We start from the raw sequence: 24,985 nt of genomic DNA, 5'->3' as shown, positions 1-24,985 counted from the left end.
TGTTCAGGCGCTGACAGCAAGCAAAGATCTTGAAGATGGGGACAGATTGAGACACCAAATATATTAGAAAGCTGCAGAACATTTTATTTGACAGTGATTCTATTTTTATAAACTATCAATACGACAGGTCATAAAAATAAGTTACGTGGGGCTCCGACTTAAAAAACCCCACCTCCGCCAAGAACGTGGGGCCTCAAATTCTTATTCTTGGTTGGAGAGGAGGACAAGTATTCACTGTCACTCCATGAATAGTAGCTTTGGAAACACTCAAGGATCTTAGGCCGGGCTGTACACATGATATGTATATTGCCGACTACCTAATGTGTATGGAGCCTGACAGCTGATGTAGGGGCCAGGATCGGGCACATTGAAATCCAACAACTTGTTCTTGGGGAGATAAACCGCTGGCCAAAGGTTTCTGATCGCAGCTTTCTCCCCTCTCCCATTTAATACACATGCATGCTCAGCTGAGCGGAGAGCATGTGTATTGGGTTGGGTCATAGTTGGCTGAATGAATGTTCGGTCGACTGTCGTTTCATGCACATGGATGGCTTTATGTGTGGTAGAGTAGACACAGGACAACCTAACGTCCATATATGATAAGGGACTTATGGGAAATGTGGGAAGTTGCCTTCAGCTACCGTACTATATGCTCTAAAATGGAAATTAAACCAATAAAAACATTATATTAGGAATTACTCCTTCTGCAGTTCTCCCATCTATTATTGAGTTATTGCCCTAATGGTTCTCTAAATGGCCTCTTAGGGTAGGATGGAGAAGACATAGCAAGACACATGATCTTAGAGGTTGGTTTCTGCCCTCATAGACGCCTCCACTGACCTCTACATTTATACATTGGGTCAGTTTACACAGGTGTGTTTAGTCCAGACAATATGGTCCAGCTGACATGATGCTGCGAGCATAGTACAATAGACCCCTGGTCGGCCAGGAGCTCACAACATCATAGATCAGTAATGTGCAATGAGTTTGGGTCATCCGAGTTACGGGTTGGTCTGGGAGATACTGTCACATGGACTGTATTTTCTGGACCAAACTCATTTGTGTGAAACTGGGTTCAAACAAAAGTTTTTAGTGACAATTTTATGCACTTTTGCATTTTTAGTAAAGTTTTTTCACATGTGGATTTTGACTAATTTTTGGAGGTAAAAACGCCAGATCCAGATGTTATCTGAAAGTCTAAGGGAAATAGGACATGCAGAACACACGTCAGAAAAAAGTGAGTGGTTTCTATGATGTTTTTAGTAGTGGAAAAACACCAGACCAAATTCATGTGTATAGGGAACATTAGGTTTCAGCTGTTTTTCCACAAACATTTTAAGTGTGCTTTTTGCTATGTTTTATGTGTTTTTTCTTTTATGTGACCAAATAATACTTTAGCGTCTATAGTGAGCTACGAAATTTCCTACTGACTAAACATTTTCAGTTTTTTATGGCAATTTTTTGTGTTTCACTTGAGCATTTTTATTGTTTTTGCTACTTTTTTTCAAGATGCTGCATGCTCTAGGTTTGCTTTTTTAGTCATTTTTCCTAGAGGAATCTCTATGGGAGGTGAGAAATAGCTGAAAAAAAAAACACCTGATCTGTTAAGTATGCAGTTAAAAAACCTATTTTTACCACTAAATAAAAAGGCAAACAGAAAATGATGTGTGACTGAAGCCTTATACTGTTTTTCTATCTATGACTTTTGCAGCCAAGGCAGACGGCTTATGCCGCAAACTGACAAAGCCGTGCCCGGCGCTGATCAGGAGCAAGTGGGAGACAGACGTGTGGGAAATCCCCCGGGAGTCTCTTAGGCTCGTGAAGAAGCTTGGAGCAGGACAGTTTGGAGAAGTGTGGATGGGTGAGTATGTGTTTGGAGATACACAACCTGGTCATAAATGTGGGGCAGTGTTAGGATTTGGACTTGAACCTGGGACCTCTGCTGTGTCTGGCAGTGCCTCTACTTGCTGAGCCACCTGAAATGCTGGACAGTTCCTTAGACAGTTCCTTAGACAATTCCTTGAATGATCTTGTCTTGAATCTTGTTTGCCTCCTCCCATGAACTTCCTGATTTAAGCCATGTCTCTGCACTTCCTGGTTGCCAGAATATTGTGCCTTTACCAGCCAATATCTCGCTCCTGTCTATCCTGCTGCCGACTGTATCTCTGCTACCATCGGTTACCGACATTTGGCTTGTTCCTTGACTATGCTTCTGCTTAATCCCAACATGCACTATTCGTTACCGACTTTTGGCTTGTTTCTCAACCACGCTTCTGCTTGATCCCTGCCTGCTATATCTGCTACTGAACCTTGGCTTGCTCACCTCCTGGTGGGGCTATCCTGAGGACCGCAACCTGGTACTAACACGCAGCAAAGTCCATCTCCACCATCAGGAGCTCTGGCGAATACCGGTTAGTACTTAGACCCCGCACCTCAGGTGAACCCGTGTCATCAGCCAGGGTGACCTGTGTGAATATCGGCTCCGCTGCTGTAGCTACTGGCCTCCGAGCCTGACTCCAGTTCGTGACAGAATATTCTGGCCCAAAACATGTAGGCAGTTGTAGCAGCTGCTGTGGCTCCTCTCAGGGCGCAAATCTCTGAGTTGCAGGCATTTGGTGTTAACTACCAGGAAAAGTTTTCTGATTTACAAATTGAAGTGAAGGGACTACAAGAGAACATCCTTGATCTGTATAGACAATTGCGGGATTTTCGTTCCCGCGATACTGCTGCCGTAGATACTAACGCACGAATGCCCCTACCACTCAAGTTTAATAGAGACCTTCACCATTACAGAGGTTTCCTTAATCAGTGTCGTATATACTTTCAGATGCAACCAGCTGCATTTACTTCTGACAGGAAAAAGGTGCTGTTTATTATCAATCTCCTGACTGAGGAAGCCTTAGCCTGGGCCTCCCCTTATGTGGATAAAGATGATGTAATCCTGGATAATTTCAATAATTTTGTGGCTGCTATGAATCAAGTTTTCGATGATCCTAACCACTGTGCTACTGCTGAGGCAAAATTGCACAAATTACGGAAGGGTAGACACTCTGTTGCAGAGTACACCACGGAATTCCGACGTTGGAGCTCAGATACCAATTGGAATCCAGCAGCACAAAAGAGTCAGTTCCGTCAAGGACTCTCTGAACTAGTAAAAGATGAGCTTGCCAGAGTAGAAAGTCCTGAAGACCTTGAGGCTTTTATTAAATTATGTATTCAAATTGATCACAGGCTTACTGAAAGGAGAAAAGAGAGACTGGGAATCCTAGGCAGTAATGGTGACATGTGTTTTTCTACTAGTCAGTTTACTCCTAAGGGTCCAAGAGTTCTTCCGGATTCTGACAGTCCTGAACCTATGCAGGTGGATGCTATTAAAAAATCTATTACTACTCAGGATAAAGAAAGACGACGTTCAGAGAACTTTGTCTTTATTGTGGAAACTCTGGACATTACGCAATTAATTGTCCCAATAAATTTAGAAGAACATGGTGAAATACCTTGTTCTGCTATGCTGGGGAAACTTCATAGACATTGAATTTGCCCAAAATCATGACATTCAAATAAGAAATAAACTCGCCCCTATTGATATGGAAACTGTGGATGGCTCACCCTTATCTTCAGGACCTGTTACCCATGAGACTGTTTCGCTTAAACTCCTAATTGAGACTGATCATAGGGAGACTATCAGCTTTCAGCTGATCACATCACCCAAGTTCCCTATCATTCTGGGCATTCCTTGGTTCTCTATCCATAATCCCTCCATCAACTGGGAAACACGTTCTTTAAGTTTTACATCTGACCATTGCAAAAAACATTGCAGGGAATCTTATCAAATAAGCTCTCCACCAACCCTGGGTTCACAAGCAGCTATGGTAACTACCCAGTCATATGACAAGCTACCTCCACAATATCTTGAGTTTCGGGACGTTTGTGATAAGAAGAACGCCGATCAGCTGCCTCCTCATCGCTCTTATGATTGCCCCATTGAATTTCTTCCAGGGGCAGAAATACCCTTTGGTCGCCTTTTTTCTTTATCAGAACCTGAACTGAAGGTGCTCCGGGAGTGGCTTAATGAGAATCTAGAGAAGGGTTTTATCAGACACTCAACTTCTCCTGCTGGGGCAGCCTTGTTCTTCGTGGAGAAAAAGGACTCAACCCTGCGTCCGTGTATCTACTACAGAGATTTAAACAGGATCACAATTAAAAATCGCTATCCACTCCCACTGATTCCAGAAATGCGAGAGAGACTCCGCTCTGCCAAGCTCTTTACCAAATTAGGGCATACAACCTTGTCCGCACTCGTTCTGGAGACGAATGGAAAACTGCTTTCAGAACCAGATATGGACATTTTGAGTCTTTGGTCATGCTCTTTGGATTGTGCAATGCTCCCGCAACCTTTCAGCATTTTATTAATGATGTTTTCCGAGATTTGCTGGATCAGTTTGTAATAGCATATTTGGATGATATTCAGATTTTTTCTGATAATTTGGAAGAACACCACAAGCATGTCTGTATTGTCTTCGAGAGACTAAGGCGGAATCAACTTTACATCAAACTAAGGAAATGCGAGTTTGAACAAAGTCAGATCCAGTTCTTGGGTTACATAATTTCTTCTGAAGGGGTAAGCATGGATCCCGATAAGATCAAAGCAGTGGTGGATTGGCCTGTCCCTAGGAATGTTAAGGAGGAACAACGATTTGTTGGATTTGCCAACTTTTACAGGAGATTTATAAGGAATTTCTCCAAGGTAATAGCTCCAATTACACAGATGACAAAGAAAGGAATACCCTTTTTGTGGTCATCTGAGTCACAGGCTGCCTTTAGTAAACTATAGACTCTCTTCACTACTGCACCAATACTGGTACATCCAGATCCCGAACTACCTTTCATCGTAGAAGTTGATGCTTCAGATTCTGCTGTGGGAGCTACCCTTTCTCAGCGAATTGGAGAAAAAAATGCAGCTTCATCCCTGTGCTTATTTCTCTCGACTGATGTCTCCAGCCGAGAAGAATTATTACATTGGAAACAAGGAGCTGCTGGCAATTAAGCAAGCATTTTCTGAGTGGAGGCATCTGCTGGAAGGGGCTAAGCACCCTGTAACCATTCTCACGGATCATAAAAATGTAGAATTTATTCGTTCTGCCAAGAGGTTGTCATCTAGACAAGCACATTGGACCCTATTCTTCTCGAGGTTCAATTTGGTTATCTCGTACCGCCCTGGGTCAAGGAATGGTAATGCTGATGCCCTGTCACGGATGTTGTCTGGGCCTCTCCAGGAAAGCAACTCTGAATGTACGATCCTGCCTCAAAAGAACTTTCTAGGGGCCATGAGTTCTAAGACCTTTCTTAATCTTCTCAAGGAGGGGTATGAGAATGACCCACTTCTTAATCATCCTCCTAAAGACTTTAACCTCAACTACAGCAACGTTTTTTGGACTCTAGAGCGCATTGCCTCTATGTACCTGAATCAGTTCGAGTAGAAGCCCTCAGGTTGGTTCACGACTCTAAACTTGCTGGTCATTTTGGGGTTTCTAAGACAGAGGAACTCTTATCACGTTCCTTTTGGTGGCCTGGGTACAAGAAAGATGTCAAGAGTTATGTGGCTTCGTGTCGAACCTGTGCTCGCAATAAGACACCCCGATCTTCTCCTCTGGGGTTACTTCAACCACTGACTGTTCCATTAAGACTATGGGGGTCAATTTCTATGGACTTTGTGGTCGACCTTCCCCTTTCTAAAGGGATGACCACCATCCTGGTAGTTGTGGACCGTCTCACTAAAATGGCTCATTTTATTCCAGTTAAGGGGGTACCCTCTGCCGAACATACTGCAGAAGTAATGGTCCGGGAAGTTTTTAAACTACATGGAATTCCTGATGATGTGGTGTCTGATAGAGGAGTACAGTTTAACTCTAAATTTTGGAGAAGTTTTTGCTCAGCGTTGGGTGTAACAATTAATCTGTCCTCAGCTTTTCATCCACAGTCTAATGGTCAGACCGAGAGGACCAATGTTTTGTGAGTTATCTTCAGGATGATTGGGTGGACTACCTTCCTACGGCAGAGTTTGCTTATAATAACTCTAAACATAGCTCCACTTCCCAAAGCCCTTTTTTCCTAAACACTGGGTATCATCCAGTTTTTATTCCAGATCTACCCATTTCAACTCCAATTCCTGCTGTTACCAACAGATTAACTTCATTACAGGAGATCCAGGAGAAATTGACGGATACATTGAAGGAGGCTCAGGAATATTACAAGAAGGCTGCTGACAGACATCGGAGATCAATCCCCACCTTTCACGTAGGTGACAAAGTTTGGTTATCTACCAAAAATTTGAAGGTTCAGGTTCCATGTGTCACGACTGTGACTGATCCAGACAGGTCTGGGAGGAGAAGGTCGCAGCGACTTGCTACTCGCGATAGCTTGTGAGTTTGCCCCGTGGTTCAGGGTATGTCATCTGGGGTTTGCCTTGTGAACCTTTTTGTCCTGACTGGGAGTTTGTAGGCATCCTTCTCAGGTGAGTCCTGTCTGCCACTTCCAGCTACTATATTAGTTTCAGTTTTACTTGCAGTCATTGCCAGATATAGTTCTTACTTCCAGTGCTATTCTGACCTTTGAAGGAGATCGTTTGACGGTATTGCTGTGGAGCTCTTGTCTGGCGTGGACTGTCGTTATTGGGATCACCTTCTCTGCTCGTGACTGGATAAGCCTATCTCTGCTGTAGATTGTTTGTTTGTTGCTGTCTTCCCCTGTTGTTCTCCTAGACATGAGTGATGGTGACTAGTGCTCCCATCTGCCTTTCCCCAGTCTAGTCTTGTTAGGATGACTGAGGGTTTAGGCCGTCTAGGGTATCAGGGCAGCCAGGTGCCAGCTTAGGGTTAGTCAGGGGTGGCCGTTCTATTTCCCATCCGTAGATAAGGGTCCCCCTTCCCCTCCGTCTGGTGCGACACGACTGCTGCTGGGATAGCGGTCGTGACACCATGTGCTAAGTTGGGTCAAAAGTTTGTGGGACCTTTTGAGATTTCTGCTTAGATCAAACCGGTCACTTTTCGCCTAAAAGTTCCAGACAATATGAGGATTCACCCTGTTTTTCATGTATCGCTACTCAAAACGTTTCATGAAAATACTTTTTCTGGGAGAATTCATCTTCCTCCTCCAACTGTTGAAGTACAGGGTGAAGAAGAATTTGTAGTGGAAAAAATTCTTGATTCAACCTATCTTGTTGACATGGATAAATTGGCCAATACAGTTACCCTACAGAGCAGTGGTCTCCGACCTCAGGCTTCTCAGCAGTTGCAAAACAGCTCGGTTGTCAGGTCAAGTTGGGAGTTATAGTTTTGTAACAGCTGAGAACCACAGACTGCAGACCGCTGGTAACAAAAAGGTCACAGAGGATCAAAATGATTGATTAATAGATCGTTTTTTCTTCGTGTTCTCTTAGGTTTTTATAATAACAACTTAAAAGTGGCCATAAAGACTTTAAAAGAGGGCAGCATGTCCCCTCTGGCTTTCCTGGATGAGGCGAACTTGATGAAAATGCTCCGACATGACAAGCTTGTGCAGTTATTTGCTGTGGTCACCAAAGAGCCCATTTACATAGTAACAGAATATATGAGTAACGGTAAGTATAGCACAGTGATACATAGTATCTAGTTCTACAGGATGCTCCAGAGATAGGGAGCAAGTGACATCGTTGTCACTCGCTTATCACCTTAAAGGTATAGTCACATCATTTATTGTTATGGTATGTTAGTATGGGATTCATGAGTTCCATTTTGAGTTTTTTATAGCATATTTTTTGCTACAACATAAATAAAATAATGATGTATTCTATTAATATCAAAAAGCTTTCGTAAAAATGCAATAATATATAATAATATAAAAAACATGTTATTTTTTTTTTTAGGGAGTTTAGTGGATTTTTTTAAGACAGATGAAGGAGCAAAGCTGCGCTTTCCAAAACTTGTAGACATGGCGGCACAGGTACGTGACAGGACAGTACCCGACTGTATGATACATGTGTGTCCTCACCTTCCCTTTACTTAGCTACAGACTATATGGAAATCTTCAGAAGCCTTCTCGGTCCCTGAAAACTACAGCATATAATAGGAGGGGATCGGAGGGAGACTGAGCTGTAGTTTCTCTGAGACAGCATGCTGTGACAGGGGAGGAAGAGCAGACGTGAAGAGACTTTTTATTGGCTCTGAGCGTTGTGCATGGCTCTAATATCACACCAGGAACCTGATCACTCAGCAGAAGGCAGAGTTTAGACCTTTAACTTGTTAGAACAAAAGGAGACTCTTCAGCTTTGAATTTCTGTGAGAGAAGATGATGCTAGAGTCCAGCCCCGCTGATTTCACTCGGTGCACCATCCGCTTCACACATCATATGGAAATCTCTAAGTGACAGCAACGGCTGGCAAACTGCTTCCCCATCTCAGCTCCATTATTCCGGAGATAAGCAGGTTGGGGGCGAGGGGTCTTAGATCACCAGCGATCACATGTCTCATACTTGACATGCTTAATGAGGTTGCCCAAGCTTAGAAAAAAGCGCCACCCTTACCGACAGGTTCTGACTGGTATTACAGCTCGGCCTCATTTAAATGACTACTGCAATACCAGACACGGCCCATGAAAAAGAGTGTTGCCGTTTTCTAGAAAAAACTAAAAAACAGTTTCAAATATCATTATTTAACCCCTTTAACTCCAAATTTAAGGGCCAAAGAACTAAGATAATGTGAAAATAAAAAGCAATACTATTTCATGTGGTTAAATTTAGACGGTCCGGGTATAAATTTAGCTTGTGGTGACATCTCGATCAGCGGCAGGAAGATGACATTCATTATATTTTCCATTGCACACTGTGAAATTTGAGTCTACGTTTTTTACAGAAACTTCTCAAAGATACAGAAAGGCACAACTTCGCCTCATTGCAGATACAGATCTCCAGAACCTTCTGATGAAGATAATCAGCAGATTTGCATCTGTAATATAAGGAGGTGGGCGGGGGGGCGATCACTGCTGAGACCCTCGTATACCCTGATAGCTCTTTGTTTTGAGACCTTGTGCCCATCATGGTCTACTGAGCAGACGACCACAAAAGTCACAAACAAGTCACGGCTAAAACTGTTTTTGTGGCCGCGTAGTTGTGCAGGAAAACATCCTCCCTGGTAACTGTGACTAACTGCCATACCATGTCAGTGGTGACCGTTATAACCCGAGGGTCTAGACCCCATGAGATTCAGGGGCCCCTGTATGGCATGCTTTTGGAAATCACATAATATAGAATTAACCTTAATTTTCACCTATAGTGAACTTTTTTCATATGGTTTTGCTCTGTGCCAAGGTATAAAAAAAAATCGGATTGTTACTGGGACACTGTCAACAAGCTGACTTGTTGTTGGTAGATCTTCTATAGCAGGCATGCTCAACCTGTGGCCCTCCAGCTGATGATACCAATAAAAAATACAGTTCGTTACACAAAAAACAAGCTCTGTAGACCGAAATATGAAAATGTTATTGATGTCAGAATATGGCAATGCAAAGAAAATTTTTATTTTTTGAGGTTTAAATTTTTTTTTAAGTAGTAAAACAAAAAAAATATACAAGTTTGGTATCACCGCATTCGTATTGAGCCGCAGAATAAGGACATTAGGTTATATTTTTGTGCACAGTGAACGCTGTAATGTCAAAACCCGAATTCTGGCAGAATTCAGTTTTTTTTGTTTTTTTTTAAATTTTGCCACACAAAGAATTTTTCCCGTTTTCCAATACAAGATATGGTAAATTAAATGGTGGCCTTAAAAATGCATCGTGTTCTGCAAAAAATAAGCCTTGATATGGCTATGTGAATGGGAAAAATAAAAAAAGTTATGGTTATTGGAATGTGGGGAGGAAAAATCCAAAATGCAAAAATGAAAATAGGCATGGAAATTAAGGGGTTAACCAGCTAGTGTAATTGGCTCTGTATCCTCTTAAAGAGGTCTGGTGGGATTAAAGGGGTTTTCCAGGAGTTTTATTATGATGACCTACCCTCTGGATTGGTCATCAATATCTGATCGGCGGGGGTCAAGCATTTCCTGCTATTTGCTGTGTGTCGATTTGGGACCAGTAAGTGGAGACTAAGGACCTGGTAATAGTCACAACGGCAATGGCAGGGGAGAACTACATTATGTAGTGAAGTTATTTAGGCGTGTATGGAGGTATTATTAGAGCACTATTTTTAGATAGCATTGATATTTAGGTGGTGTATGGTGGTATTATTAGAGAACCATATGTAGCGTTCTTTTTTGGGCACTGAATGGTGATTATTTGGGCACTTTACAGTAATTTTGGAAACATTTTGTGATAGTGCTACTGTGTGTACTATTGTAATATACAGTACTGTAGTTGCTGATGTCCTTGCACAATAGACCGCACCACCCACTGGACCCAAAGGGGTCTCTTGGGTTCCATTGTGGTTTATGTCATTTTAATGAGAAGAATAGGCCTGCGGGTACGAAGCACTATTCTTCCCTTGAAATCTGCTGGGTCTGCAAATTAAAGAATGAACACAGCTTTAAAGGCTATGTACGCCTTTGGGGGCAAATTTTTTAAATTATTGCATTGAACTAAATTTCTGCTAAATTAGTCTTAATTACAAACATGGAACCCTTTTCTCTGTACAGTCGTAGCCAAAAGTTTTGAGAATGACACAAATATTAGTTTTCACAAAGTTTGCTGCTAAACTGCTTTTAGATCTTTGTTTCAGTTGTTTTTGTGATGTAGTGAAATATAATTACACGCACTTCATACGTTTCAAAGGCTTTTATCGACAATTACATGACATTTATGCAAAGAGTCAGTATTTGCAGTGTTGGCCCTTCTTTTTCAGGACCTCTGCAATTCGACTGGGCATGCTCTCAATCAACTTCTGGGCCAATTACTGACTGATAGCAACCCATTCTTTCATAATCACTTCTTGGAGTTTGTCAGAATTAGTGGGTTTTTGCTTGTCCACCCGCCTCTTGAGGATTGACCACAAGTTCTCAATGGGATTAAGATCTGGGGAGTTTCCAGGCCATGGACCCAAAATGTCAACGTTTTGGTCCCCGAGCCACTTAGTTATCACTTTTGCCTTATGGCACGGTGCTCCATCATGCTGGAAAATGCATTGTTCTTCACCAAACAGTTGTTGGATTGTTGGAAGAAGTTGCTGTTGGAGGGTGTTTTGGTACCATTCTTTATTCATGGCTGTGTTTTTGGGCAATATTGTGAGTGAGCCCACTCCCTTGGATGAGAAGCAACCCCACACATGAATGGTCTCAGGATGCTTTACTGTTGGCATGACACAGGACTGACGGTAGCGCTCACCTTTTCTTCTCCGGACAAGCCTTTTTCCTGATGCCCCAAACAATTGGAAAGAGGCTTCATCGGAGAATATGACTTTGCCCCAGTCCTCAGCAGTCCATTCACCATATTTTCTGCAGAAGATCAATCTGTCCCTGATGTTTTTTTTGGAAAGAAGTGGCTTCTTTGCTGCCCTTCTTGACACCAGGCCATCTTCCAAAAGTCTTTGCCTCACTGTGCGTGCAGATGCGCTCACACCTGCCTGCTGCCATTCCTGAGCAAGCTCTGCACTGGTGTCACTCCGATCCCGCAGCTGAATCCTCTTTAGGAGACGATCCTGGCGCTTGCTGGACTTTCTTGGACGCCCTGAAGCCTTCTTAACAAGAATTGAACCTCTTTCCTTGAAGTTCTTGATGATCCTATAAATTGTTGATTGAGGTGCAATCTTAGTAGCCACAATATCCTTGCCTGTGAAGCCATTTTTATGCAACGCAATGATGGCTGCGCGCGTTTCTTTGCAGGTCACCATGGTTAACAATGGAAGAACAATGATTTCAAGCATCACCCTCCTTTTAACAGGTCAAGTCATTTTAACCCAATCAGCCTGACATAATGATCTCCAGCCTTGTGCTCGTCAACATTTTCACCTGAGTTAACAAGACGATTACTGAAATGATCTCAGCAGGTCCTTTAATGACAGCAATGAAATGCAGTGGAAAGTTCTTTTTGTGATTAAGTTAATTTTCATGGCAAAGAAGGACTATGCAATTCATCTGATCACTCTTCATAACATTCTGGAGTATATGCAAATTGCTATTATAAAAACTTAAGCGGCAACTTTTCCAATTTCCAATATTTATGTAATTCTCAAAACTTTTGGCCACGACTGTACAGGGCTGAGATGCTCTAGTAGCAGGATCTGAATTTTCTCTCTGCTCCGTCAGCCAGCTAATCTGATGGCTCCTTATCTCTGCCCTCTGACATTATAAACACTCATTATAGCTCAGTTCTTAACTTACTGATAAGAATGTGGCTTAAATAAGTGTTTATAATCTCTTAGTAGTTTAGAGATAAGGTTTATTAGATGACAAAGTAAAAGTGAAAAGTACGCTTTACATAGCTAGACAAACAGTAAACCCTTTGTAATAAAACGGCTCAATATTTTTAATAAAGACCAACTGAAAAAAAGATTTTTATCCCAAAATGCAATCATAAAAAAATGTGCCCCCGAAAGTGTACATAGCCTTTAATTGGTGCTTTAGTCAACTAACTGTTGTCCAGTGGTTACTTACCTCCTTAGGCTCTAGTGCTGTCCTTACCCAATCACTGGTCTATAAGTACTGGAGCTGAGAGTGCGGGGATCCTGGCATGTGGAGAGCAAGGGAATGGTATAAAGTCACCTATATGTACAACGAGGGACAGACTTATATAAATACAGGCCCACACGAAATCCCATAATAAACAGACAGCTGTGAATAAATACAGACTCCAGACCCTGAATTACACACCTCAGAGCGGATCATACAATAAAAACAGACCTTAGGCCAGAACACCAAATAAACACAGACCAGACACTAGAAATAAGACCTCAGAGCAGACACCAGAAGAAACAAAGATCAGATCCCAGTAGACAGACCCCAGACAAGGCTCCAGATCCCAGTATAAAGACATAAGACCATAAAATACAGACCTAAGAACAGACCCCAGAAGAAACAAAGACCACATCCTAGTGTACAGACCCCCAAACCAGGCCCCAAATAAATATGGGTCCCAAAATAAGTACAGACCCTAGACTATGAAATACAGATCTCAGAGCAGACCCCAGAACAAAAAAGACCAGATCCCAGTATACAGGCAGTACCCCAGAATGGTCTACTTGTAAAATAGTTTCTTGTTATTAAAATGTAATATCATGTTATTTCATACTTCACAGCATTGTATTGCACCCTTATTGTTCTGTATGGATTAGTCCGGGTTAATAATCCTCCCCTGCAGGAAGCCAGGTGATGGACTTAGCCCTGCCCCTAGTTCAGTCTATAGTAACTGGAGAAGTGAGAGGAACCTACATATGCTCTCCCCTCAGAAAAACTAGTCCTACATCCCAGAGAACCACTATCTCTGAGAGATCTACAGAGAGAAGGCCATCCCTCCTCTACAGTGCTCCAGAAAGAGACAGAGAAAGAAAGCACTAGAAAGTCCAGAATCTGCATGGCCGAGTATTGGAGTCAGTCATCTTCAACATCACTGAAATGTGCATTAATTCCCTATAAGGCCTCTATGCACACGACAGTTGTTTTTCTCGGCCTCCGTTCCGTTTTTTTGTGTGGGTAGGATGGGGACCCATTCATTTCAATGGGTCAGCAAAAAAATGCTGATAGTTCATCTGTTTGTGTTCCGCGTCTGTTGTCCGTGTTTCCCTTCAGCAAAAAAAATTGTGCATGTCCTACTTTTTTCACATTTGCGGACAAGGATGGGCATTTATTACAAGGGATCTGTGGAAAAAAATGGATCCTCCCAAAAAAAAGGATGCCGCATCAGTTTTTTTGGGCAGACACAAAAAACGACTGTCGTGTGCATGAGGCCTCAGGCTGGGTTCATACGGGCGAGATTTCCTCGCAGGGGCAATGCGTGAGTGGAGCGCATTAAACCCGCACTGAATCCGGACCCATTTACTTCTATGGGGCTGTGCACATGAGCGGTGATTTTCACGCATCACTTGTGAAAATCGCAGCATGCTCTATATTGTGCGTTTATCACGCAAATCAGGCCCCATAGAGGTGAATGGGGCTGCGTAAAAACCGCAAGCATCCGCAAGCAAGTGCAGATGCAGTGCGATTTTCACGCATGGTTGCTAAGATGACAGTCTATTCACTGTATTATTTTCCCTTATAACATGGTTATAAGGGAAAATAATAGCATTATTTAATACAGAATGCTTAGTACAAGGTCAATTGAGGGTTAAAAAAAAAATATAAAAAAATAACTCCCCTCCTCCTCTTGATCACGTAGTTGCCGTTCTCTTCTTACTTCTTTAATCATGAGCTGCCGGCTAAAGGACCTGTGGTGACATCACATCACATGGTCCAATCACATGGTCCATCACCGTGGTGATGGACCATGTGATTGGACCATGTGATAAGCTCAGTGACGTCACCACAGGTCCTTTGACAGGTCCTGAAGAAAGAACAGGAGACCGGCAGCTACGCTATTAATTGGAGGAGGTGAGTTAATATATATATTTTTTTAACCCTCAATTGACCTTCTACTAAGCATTCTGTATTAAAGAATGCTATTATTTTCCCTTATAACCATGTTATAAGGGAAAATAATTACATCTACACAACCTTGAACCCAAACCTGAACTTCAGTGAAGAAGTTCGGGTCTGGGTAGCACATTCAGTTTTTTTATTACGCGCGTGCAAAACGCATTGCACCTGCGCGATAAAAACTGAACAACGAAACGCAATCGCAGTCAAAACTGACTGCAATTGGGTACCTACTCGCGCGGGTTTGCCGCAATGCACTCGGGACGCATCCTGAGCCAAAACGTGACGCCCGTGTGAACCCAGCCTAATAGTTTTTTCTAATAAATATTCTCCTACCAAAATTTGCACAAGGTGGTGCCCTAGGCGGTAACCTGCACTTTGTTGGTCCTGTGTGTCTCCATCATTACAGACTACAAATAAACATAGCAAACATTGAACCCCCCCCTTACCTCCAGAAATTATTCTCCTGAAAGTTCTTCTCCAGAAGGAAGAAAACTGTCTGTCCAGTGTCGCCAACAGATGACTACCCTGGCGAACTACAGTTATCCTCTTGCTCTGATTTCAGGTGGCTGAGGGCATGGCCTACATTGAGAAGAAGAATTACATCCACCGAGATCTGAGAGCCGCCAACGTCCTGGTGTCTGATATTCTGTGCTGTAAGATAGGTGATTTTGGACTGGCACGAATCATCGATACCGAATACATCGCAAAAGAGGGTGAGTGACTAATTTTACTGACTCATGGTATCATAAAGTAGAACTGCCATCACTTAACACACATGGTTTATCTGTAAATACCTGTAAAACTTAAAAAGCTTCTTGGAGAAATATCATCTTGTTATGCTTACATTTTTAAAGGCATCATCCGAGATGTTTTTGTTTAATTTCATCTTGCCCCTCTTGAGGTAAAGATCAAAATTTCCTTACCTGGCCAGTGCTCCCTAGTCTAATTAGGATTAGTGTTGAGCGCGAATATTCGAATATCGATTTTTTTTTTTTTTTTTGCGAATATCGGCACTTCGCTAATTCGCGAATATTTCGAATATAGTGCTATAAATTCGATATTTTGAATATTCTTTTTTTTTTATTGTTATATTTTTTTCTTTCCCACTTCCCTAAAGTAGTTCTTGCCTGTCCTTAGGATTCCTGGCTGCTCCAGTCAGTGCCCGTTGCTGCTTCTGCTGACTTCCGTGCTCATGGAGCGTCCCCATCACCATGGGAATGTCTCCATACTAGAATGTACTGTTGGATTTGAGAATTACGTTGAAATCACAATTCGTTTATTATAAGTTGAATTAATTGCATTGCGATTTCAACTTGGACCCGGTTTACTATGGTTGACTTGGTAGAATTAGCGAATATGACGAATGTATTCGTCATATTCCTCAAAACGAAGATAACAAAGTATTCTCCATCTTCATTTTAGCTCCATATTCGTCAACTTCGCTAATTCTAGCAATCAAATAGGAAAGTTGACTATAGAGACAGCTAAGTTTAATTCGCTAGGCGATTATATTACTTAGCTTTTTTTTATATAAATAGAATAATTATCGAGTATTATAATTATTAAATTTATTTTTAAAAAAAGCTAAGTAATATAATCATAAGCATAGCGAATTAAACTTAGCTGTCTCTATAGTCAACTTTCCTATTTGATTGCTAGAATTAGCGAAGTTGACAAATAGGTAGCTAAAATGAAGATGGAGAATACTTTGTTATCTTCGTTTTGAGGAATATGACGAATACATTAGTCATATTCGTCATCTTCGCTTATTCTAGATATCAAACCAATAGGAAAGTAGCCTTAAGTTACAATCGCAATACGCGATTATCCAAATCGCGATAACTAGAAAAATGACGAATATTCGATTTTGACGAATATTCTAGCGAATATTCGCTAATTTCGTCGAAATCGAATATGGCACCTGCTGCTCATCACTAGTTAGGATGTGGCACTTCCAGGACCACGAGCTAACAACGCCTGAGGCTGCCTGACTGCACAGGCGCAACCTGCATGCATCGTGAGTTGTAACTGCTAGGATCACATGCACACTGTGGGGCACGCAAACTAAGTAGATTGTGGAGCTCCGCGCTGGCCCTATAAGAAAATTTTAATCATCAGCGAGGGGCAAGATGAAATTTAAAAAATAACTCTCGGATAATCCCTTTAAGTACTTAAAAGTTGGTTCCAGAGAAATAAATTAACACTCGTGCACGACTTTAATTTCCTTTCAATTGTAAGCTCCTGAGACTTAGGCAATATCATGTGACAGTGACAGAGCTTCTTTCATCCTCTTGTAAGAAACATGTGAGGAGACTTCATGGTGTTTCTTTGGTTTGTGTTTATGTCTGTAAAAGCAGAAGTAGGTGATTCACCTTGTCATATTGATACTGGCAGTTTGGCGATCAGTTCTACTTTCTCGTGTGCAGGGTGCTAGAATCATGAAGCAGAGCACTGCATTTGCAACTCACGAATATGTAAAGATTAAACGAAAAAGGAACATAAACTCGCAAGTGATTCCATTTGAGAGAGATTTATCACCAATGAGGGAAATTTTTGTCTAATTTTTGGAAGTCTTTTTGATACCTTTAAGTTGAATTCAGACAAACCAATAATTGTCCATATTATAAGGAACGACTGTTCCTGCGGCCGCTCGTTCCCGATAATCTGCCCATCTAAATGTGCCACCAATCACCCGATGAATGAGCAAAATGCTCGTGGGCCACCAAGGATCATGGCTCCCGGGCAGCAGATCATGTGGTCAGAAACCATGATTCTGTATGGGGACGAAGGATTGCTTTAGTTATCCCTCGTCCTCACACTGTGAAGGAGATCATTGTATGTAAATGCAATGGTCTCCTTTACTGAGTGGGCAGCCAACTGTCCTTCCCGACAATCGTCCGCTCAGTCAGCCTGTCTAAATCAACCTTTACTGTTCTTCAATAAACAAGATATTATTGTCTGCAATCTCTACCCACAGTGATTGCTAGTGATGTTGGCCCTTTGCTCCTGATGCTACTTTCAACTGCTGGGTCCCATGAGAGCTGTCATATCTGATACCCGTGTGGTCAGACTCTACGACGTGTTCAATATAATCTTTCCAGTATTCAATGCAGAGTGTGCTCTACTGAGCAGTCTAGTAGACAGAGAGCATTCAAGTTGGAAGGACTTAAAGGGGTTCTCCCATGAATAATGTAAATACTGAAAATCAGACACCATATAGTACATGACAATCTCTTTCTAACCAAGCAAGAACCAGCCCTTACCTCACATGGATCCAGAGATTTCCACATTCATTGCTCTGCTGGATTTATCTCAAGGGGAGTGTCTTTTCTGCTGGAGCTAAGGGGGCGTGTCCATGCTCTACCTATCACAGCTCAGGAGGCAGTTAAAGGTTGAAACTGAGCATGAGCGGCCATCTCAGTGAGCAGGTCAAAGAAATAAGAAAAAAAACAAACAGCAGGTGGCGCTATACAGATAGATTTTATTGAATAGCTCAGTGGCTATGCTAAATTTTTAATTACATGCAATTAGAAAAGTATTTAGATCCAGGTGCTGGTTTGAAAGCTGTAGAATATTTAAAGGGTTTTTCCAGAATTTGCATTTTTGCCTACATTTGAAAGCTCGGGACATTTCAAGCCTGGCCCATACTACACAGGAAGCCCCAAAAAGAACCAGAAAAACTGGAGCAAATTAGCATAATTACCACCCTGTTTATAGCTTAATTCACAATTTTGCATTGTATACAATAGTTTGTGTGAATATACCCTTTTCTTGAAATTGTGTTTCCAGACATTTAAAAGAACACAAAACCTAGAGATGATTAAAGTAACCAGGAGATGATTTTGCCCCCACCATTTGTCAGTCAGTGGGATTTTCTGCATCTTACTGAAACAGTCTTGTAGAAAACCTGCAAGGATGGCACGGGTTAATCTCTTGCTGATCCTTTCTTTAGCTGGGGATTGCCTGCATGGGTGGGAGTCAAGGGGTGTGGCTTAGCAATCATTTGATCTTACAGCAGATAGGGAGGAGGCTACTGCTGCAGCTAGTTGCCTTACAGCCACATGAAGGACAATGAGGAGGAGGGTAGGCATGGCTGAGCTCTTGGAACACATTCTTAGTTTTTATTATGAGACAGCAAGATTGAAAGAAAATAGAAAATGACGTCCCTGTTTAAGACGTTTTTTTTTTTTTCCAACAGCTTTGATCTATAATCTTCATTACAAAAACCTTGGGATTATTAGTATGACCAAGTATTTGATTCCCTTTGTGTCTTTTGAAATAACCTCCATGACAATTACCAACATTAGGAAGATGTTCTTGTAAAATAAATGTCCTTTCCAATCACAGGTACAAAATTTCCCATCAAATGGACAGCCCCTGAAGCCGTCAACTTTGGAGTCTTCACTATAAAGTCTGATGTGTGGTCCTTCGGAATACTTCTCACCGAAATTGTGACATATGGTCGAATTCCATACCCAGGTAATCTGTCTGGTCTTTTTTTTTTTACCTTATAAAACATTCAAAAATGTTGTGTTATTTTTTTAGACCTAACCACTACTGTGTCTTCAAGGAGATGCATAACCTTCTCATAAAAGTTAGGCCCCTAAGGGGCTTAGGGTCTCTAAGCAGAGGCCATGAAATTTTTTTAAAGACTCCTCATTTTGAAACCCATTCCTTACATACGATAAAAGCTGCCATTCGTGGATGGCATTAGTCCACCAAAGTAGATTTGATTTTTGTAATCGCGCTGTTTCTCAAAGGAGGTCCTGATCTGATGATTACCTGTATTAGCCCCTTTTACCATGATGGATAACTCGTGGACAGGCAAAATGAAAGCAGGGGTTGGCCTGGCTTTCCAGAGGAAACTCCAGTGGGCCCAAGTTCTGACATAATGGGCCAGTTTGAAACTGATCTGAGCCAATCACTTGCTGCAAGGGCAAATTCAGAGCTGATAAATAAAGTATTAGGATCTGGAAAAATGATGATAACGTAGAATAAGATATAAATTGATAGCAGACCCTCCAAATAGTTTTCTCTGGTGGGCCAAAGTTGCCCATCTCTGACACTAGTCAAGGGGACTGAAATTTTAATTCCTCTAAAAGTAACCTTTTTTTGGGTAGCAGAAGAGACAGCAGGGGGTTTCAGAAACCTAGGCCAAGTTTTATGTCATGGATCTCTGTTGGCCACTGTATAAAATCAGAGACATTTAAAAGTATTATGGGCAAAGCCAGCCTTACACCGGTTGGTGCCCTATGCGGTACCTTCTGTAGACTCTCCTCTCCTATATGACGTATTGTAAAACAGTATTCAAATAAATATACCATATAGTGTCTAATTATCAAATATCACAAAGCCACCAAAAAGATAAATACTATACTATATTGTGCATAGGTACTAGTGCCACACGATGTCCAAGTAAATTCCACTGTCCTGTGCTCACTTATCTACAATCACCAAATAACAGCTCCATACATAAAGTGAAGAAACCATGGCTAATGTAACAGTGTCTTTGGTAAAGTACTGGAGGGATTTTATATCTCTCCTAGATTGCTCAGATGGCTGAGATAAAAGGAATCCAGAAGGCTGTATGGTTTCAACAAAGTATTGTTTGCTGGAACTGGTTTATTCAGACTTTATGTATGGGCTGGATTTTTTTGAAATGGTGGGCAGGTTTAGTAGAGGGACCTACCATTCCACCCCACTCCAGTAAAGCTATTCTCCTTTGCCTGAGGCATTCTCAGGTGTAGTCACTGGGATCCCTACTGGGGAATAAATAGAGGCCTCAGACTGTCAGTCTGGGCTAGGTACTTAAAGCTGGTAGACCTGTCTCCTCTGAAAGCCTGATCTTCTTGTGACTTGTACATAGCTGAGGTAGGTACACTGTTTAGTAAGTGCCCATAGTATTAGAGATTTTTGTTTCATTTTGGTGCAGTGGCTTTAGCCAAGTGATAGCAGAACTTGCTGGAGTCTGATGGATGCTAAATAAATTGAGGTGGACCTTTAAAACTGCTGAGTCAAGTGAAGTCTGTCACCACCGGACCGGTTCAAACAGATCCCTACACTAAATAACTCCTATTAGAAATTTGGATTGATTATGACAATTTTTTCCTTCAGGTATGACGAACCCTGAGGTTATACGGCTACTAGAAGAAGGCTATCGCATGCCCTGCCCTGAAAACTGTACGTCAGAACTGTATGATATCATGCTGAAATGCTGGAGAGAAACGTCAGAGGAAAGACCAACCTTCGAGTATCTGCAGTCGGTTCTAGAAGATTTCGGGACAGCAACTGAGAAGCAGTACGAGGATGAACCCTGACACTGACTTATTGCATGTTACTTTCGCTGGAGTCCAAGTCATGTGATCCGGGCTTAAAAGTAATGACTCCCCTCAATCCCTGTTTATAGGACATATTTTAGGATTGGTCACTAGATGATTGGATAAGTCTTCCTCTGCTCTACCCAATAGCAACCAATATAATAGTTTCACTTAAAATTTTCTGTTATTTGTACAATGTATTTGGAATTATGGCCAACGTCAGATTATACATAGAGAAGCTGTATGAACGAAGAGTACCTAGGGGAAATCAGGCAGTGCCAATGGATCAAAACCTGTGGGCCTCTCGAGAAGAACGTCAAGTATGGGACCTCCACCTGAAGATGTTCATCCAGCATGGTGCTTTCCATTTTGGACGTTGTCAGTGGGGCAGTGATTTCACAATTCTACAACCAGAGGACTAGAGACTTGTTGAGGTCCATTTGTAACAATTGGCACTGTCAATTCACTTTTGGCATATAAGGGTTTATTCATTGGACACACTGTGGGTTTACACCTGGGATAAATGTGACATATAGACCACTGGGTCATCCTATGTTTTTCCAATTGCACAGGACTGACTTTTGTGCACTACTTGTCACTGAGTCCTTGTTGCTTTTTAGTCATTCTTGGTGTGTTCTGTCTCTACCGGCTTTGTGCTAGTTTCTCTCCTTCAGCTGCATTTTCACTGGCTGTCCCATGGAATAGAGTAGTGGTCAAGCATGTGCAGCACCGCTCTATTCACACACAGGACTCATAGACCCCCATTCTTGTGAACCGTGGGGTCCCAATGATCCTGTAGATGGATGACAAATGTTTATAGGACATTGAGGTCCTATAACAACTCAGGGTTACTACAGGATAAGTAATATAATGTATGTACAGAGTGACTCCACCAGCAGAATAGTGAGTGCAGCTCTGGAGTATAATACAGGATGTAACTCAGGATCAGTACAGGATAAGTAATGTAATGTATGTACACAGTGACTGCACCAGCAGAATAGTGAGTGCTGCTCTGGAGTATAATACAGGATGTAACTCAGGATCAGTACAGGATAAGTAATGTAATGTATGTACACAGTGACTGCACCAGCAGAATAGTGAGTGCAGCTCTGGAGTATAATACAGGATGTAACTCAGGATCAGTACAGGATAAGTAATGTATGTACACAGTGACTCCACCAGCAGAATAGTGAGTACAGCTCTGGAGTATAATACAGGATGTAACTCAGGATCAGTACAGGATAAGTAATGTAATGTATGTACACAGTGACTGCACCAGCAGAATAGTGAGTGCAGCTCTGGAGTATAATACAGGATGTAACTCAGGATCAGTACAGGATAAGTAATGTAATGTATGTACACAGTGACTCCACCAGCAGAATAATGAGTGCAGCTCTGGAGTATAATACAGGATGTATTTCAGGATCAGTACAGGATAAGTAATGTATGTACACAGTGACTGCACCAGCAGAATAGTGAGTGCAGCTCTGGAGTATAATACAGGATCTAACTCAGGATTAGTACAGGATAAGTAATGTAATGTATGTACACAGTGACTCCACCAGCAGAATAATGAGTGCAGCTCTGGAGTATAATACAGGATGTATTTCAGGATCAGTACAGGATAAGTAATGTATGTACACAGTGACTGCACCAGCAGAATAGTGAGTGCAGCTCTGGAGTATAATACAGAATATACTGTCATTCGGGATCAGTACAAGATGTCATGTGATGTATTTATAACATGATTTATATTTGTATGTACATTATTTCTATACATAAAATTCACAGATGGACAGAGACTGATATTATGTGAATGGGGTCAAATGATGCGTGACAGTGAAAATAATGATTGTTTAATTTATTGTAATTAGAAAAAAATGCATAAAACTGTAGTTTAATCCACTTGCATTCTTGTGTTACTTCCACACGATGTGTAGCTGAACATGTATTATTCACACATTTACATGATGCTTTTTCTTCTGTATCTCTATATCATGACCCTGAGATATAATGACCTCCATAGAGCCCTCAACAACTGCTGTGAGCTCTTCACCAGGGCAGCTCCAGGTGTGTGTAGGTCCTCGGGCCCCTGTGTAAGCCACCTTTAGCTTGGCAAATGTACAAAATGTTTCCCTGCTGGACAACCCCTTTAATGCCCATGGGCTCAGTCCTGTCTATTGCACAGGCAATGAAACAGCAGTGAAATATGAGCTCATGACGACAGAGCAGTGTCTGGCAGAATTCTGAATACAGCTCTGGGGTAGACTAGAGCATAACAAGTAATGTGAGTCAAGCTAAGTACAAAGTATGTGCCTGATGCTGTACTTTTCTATATCATGATTTAAGCTCAGAAATAAAGTATAAAATTGCAGTAGTGTAATAATTATAGCAGGTACGTTGTGTGACGCGTGATATAATACTGTTAAAAACCAGGATGTGTGAAACTAAAGGAGATGTGAAATGAACTAGAGGAAGGATGAGGCATAACGACAGGTACTATATTGCGGGAAGCTGCTCTTATCCTTTTACTTTTTTTTTTTTTTCTTTTTAGAGATCTTTTTCTTTTTAGAGACATTCCGTCTTTTATCATCATGTTGTTATTTAGGTCCATAATTCTGTACTGAATAACATCTTTATATATTTTATAGAGATCAGAGCTCTGTTTTTCTGACACAGAGCTCAAAATCCCCAACACTAACAGAGTAATTATAATAAAAATCCGCCTGCGGCCACCACTAGAGGGAGCTTATATCATAGTGTTATATCATTGAGTTCAGTGTATACGCAATATGCAGAGAGCTCCCTCTAGTGGCCGATGTAGGAATTCAAGTGTGGATATTTACTTTAAAGACCTCTTTGTTGGACTTTTTTTTTTACTTTTTATTCTTTAATATTCCAGTAGATTTAATAAATGATAGAAGAAAATGTTTCTCCACAGTGGGATCCATATTCATGAGTATTAACTGGTTTTCTGGGTCTTTAACATTAATGGCCTAAACTTGTTTGATCCGTGTGGTCTGACCTCTGGGACTCGTATATACTGTATGTGTGAGTATGTACTATTTTTTATTGTTTTTTTCCGTTTGCACTTATCATGTAAGTTTGGTCACAAATCCACCCCCCTATTACAAAATCCTGACATCCCTGTTATCAGATCATAGAGGATCCTTGTATGGACAAATACCCAGGTCCGTTGAACGTTATTCCCTGTTGTTTGGCGATTGTTAGATGGGTAAGGCCTAACAACTGCCTATGTACTGTAAGTACACAGGTTTAAGGGTATTGTGTCTAGTGTTGATTAAGCACCAAAGTGCTCAGGTGATCTCGCCGAACACATCGGGATGCTCTGGTGCTCTACTAAGCACCCAAGTATAATGGAAGTCAATGGGAGAACCTGATCATTAAACCAGGCACCCCCTGCTCTGAAGAGGGGAGGGTGTCTGGTTCATAGTAAAAGGTCAGAAATTGATGGAAACACCACTGAAATGGTTCGGGAACAGCATGGGGGGAATGTCTGGATGCATCTTGGACTCCAAGGTCGCTGCTGAGAACGATGTTGTCCGAGTAGTACACCACTTTTACAGACTGACAATAATACGCACAAAACCGAAGATAAAATTGATTTTAGAGGAAAAATTGTTAGGAAACATTCTTTCCTGTATATTTACTTGCATATAAAGTGCAAATGCTGCCAAAAATTACAAGGATGAGGCACTCCGATACAACCTGTACATCACATAAAGGAGGGCCTCATTCACATTGTGGTACAATTGTTCAGGTAGTGGGACTACTACACTCATAAAGCCTCTGCACTAAGTCAAAGGGCTGCCAAAAATTACAAGGATCGGCACTCCAATACACCCTTTATTACACATAAAGGAGGGCATCATACACAGCCTAGAAAAATTATTGATGGCGTGCTGGTGACCTTCAAAAACATTTAGAGCAAGGGCCTGCTGATCTGACCATCTAAAACATTATGGGTGACGGCCTGTTGCCGCTTTGGTGACTCTAGATAACTTGGGGCCGATCGCACGTCCCTGTGACTGCGGCGATCCATTCGGATGTCTGG

General features: G+C 41.7%; 1 protein-coding gene across 2 annotated transcripts in view; it reads left to right on the top strand.

Moving 5' to 3' along the window:
- BLK (BLK proto-oncogene, Src family tyrosine kinase) overlaps window positions 1–21,881 on the top strand; it is a 52,918-nt gene extending 31,037 nt beyond the window's left edge. For both annotated transcript variants that reach the window (XM_044289269.1, XM_044289268.1), the window contains exons 8-13: window positions 1,712–1,861; window positions 7,439–7,618; window positions 7,904–7,980; window positions 15,156–15,306; window positions 18,941–19,072; window positions 20,708–21,881. In XM_044289269.1, the coding sequence (XP_044145204.1) occupies window positions 1,712–1,861; window positions 7,439–7,618; window positions 7,904–7,980; window positions 15,156–15,306; window positions 18,941–19,072; window positions 20,708–20,910 (893 nt within the window). In that variant the 3' untranslated portion in view covers window positions 20,911–21,881. The remainder of the gene's footprint in view (window positions 1–1,711; window positions 1,862–7,438; window positions 7,619–7,903; window positions 7,981–15,155; window positions 15,307–18,940; window positions 19,073–20,707) is intronic.
- The last annotated feature ends 3,104 nt before the right edge of the window (window positions 21,882–24,985 follow it).

Source organism: Bufo gargarizans, chromosome 4, assembly GCF_014858855.1.
Source record: "Bufo gargarizans isolate SCDJY-AF-19 chromosome 4, ASM1485885v1, whole genome shotgun sequence".
Taxonomy (NCBI): Eukaryota; Metazoa; Chordata; class Amphibia; order Anura; family Bufonidae; genus Bufo; species Bufo gargarizans.
This window is presented reverse-complemented; position numbering and strand designations above follow the sequence as displayed.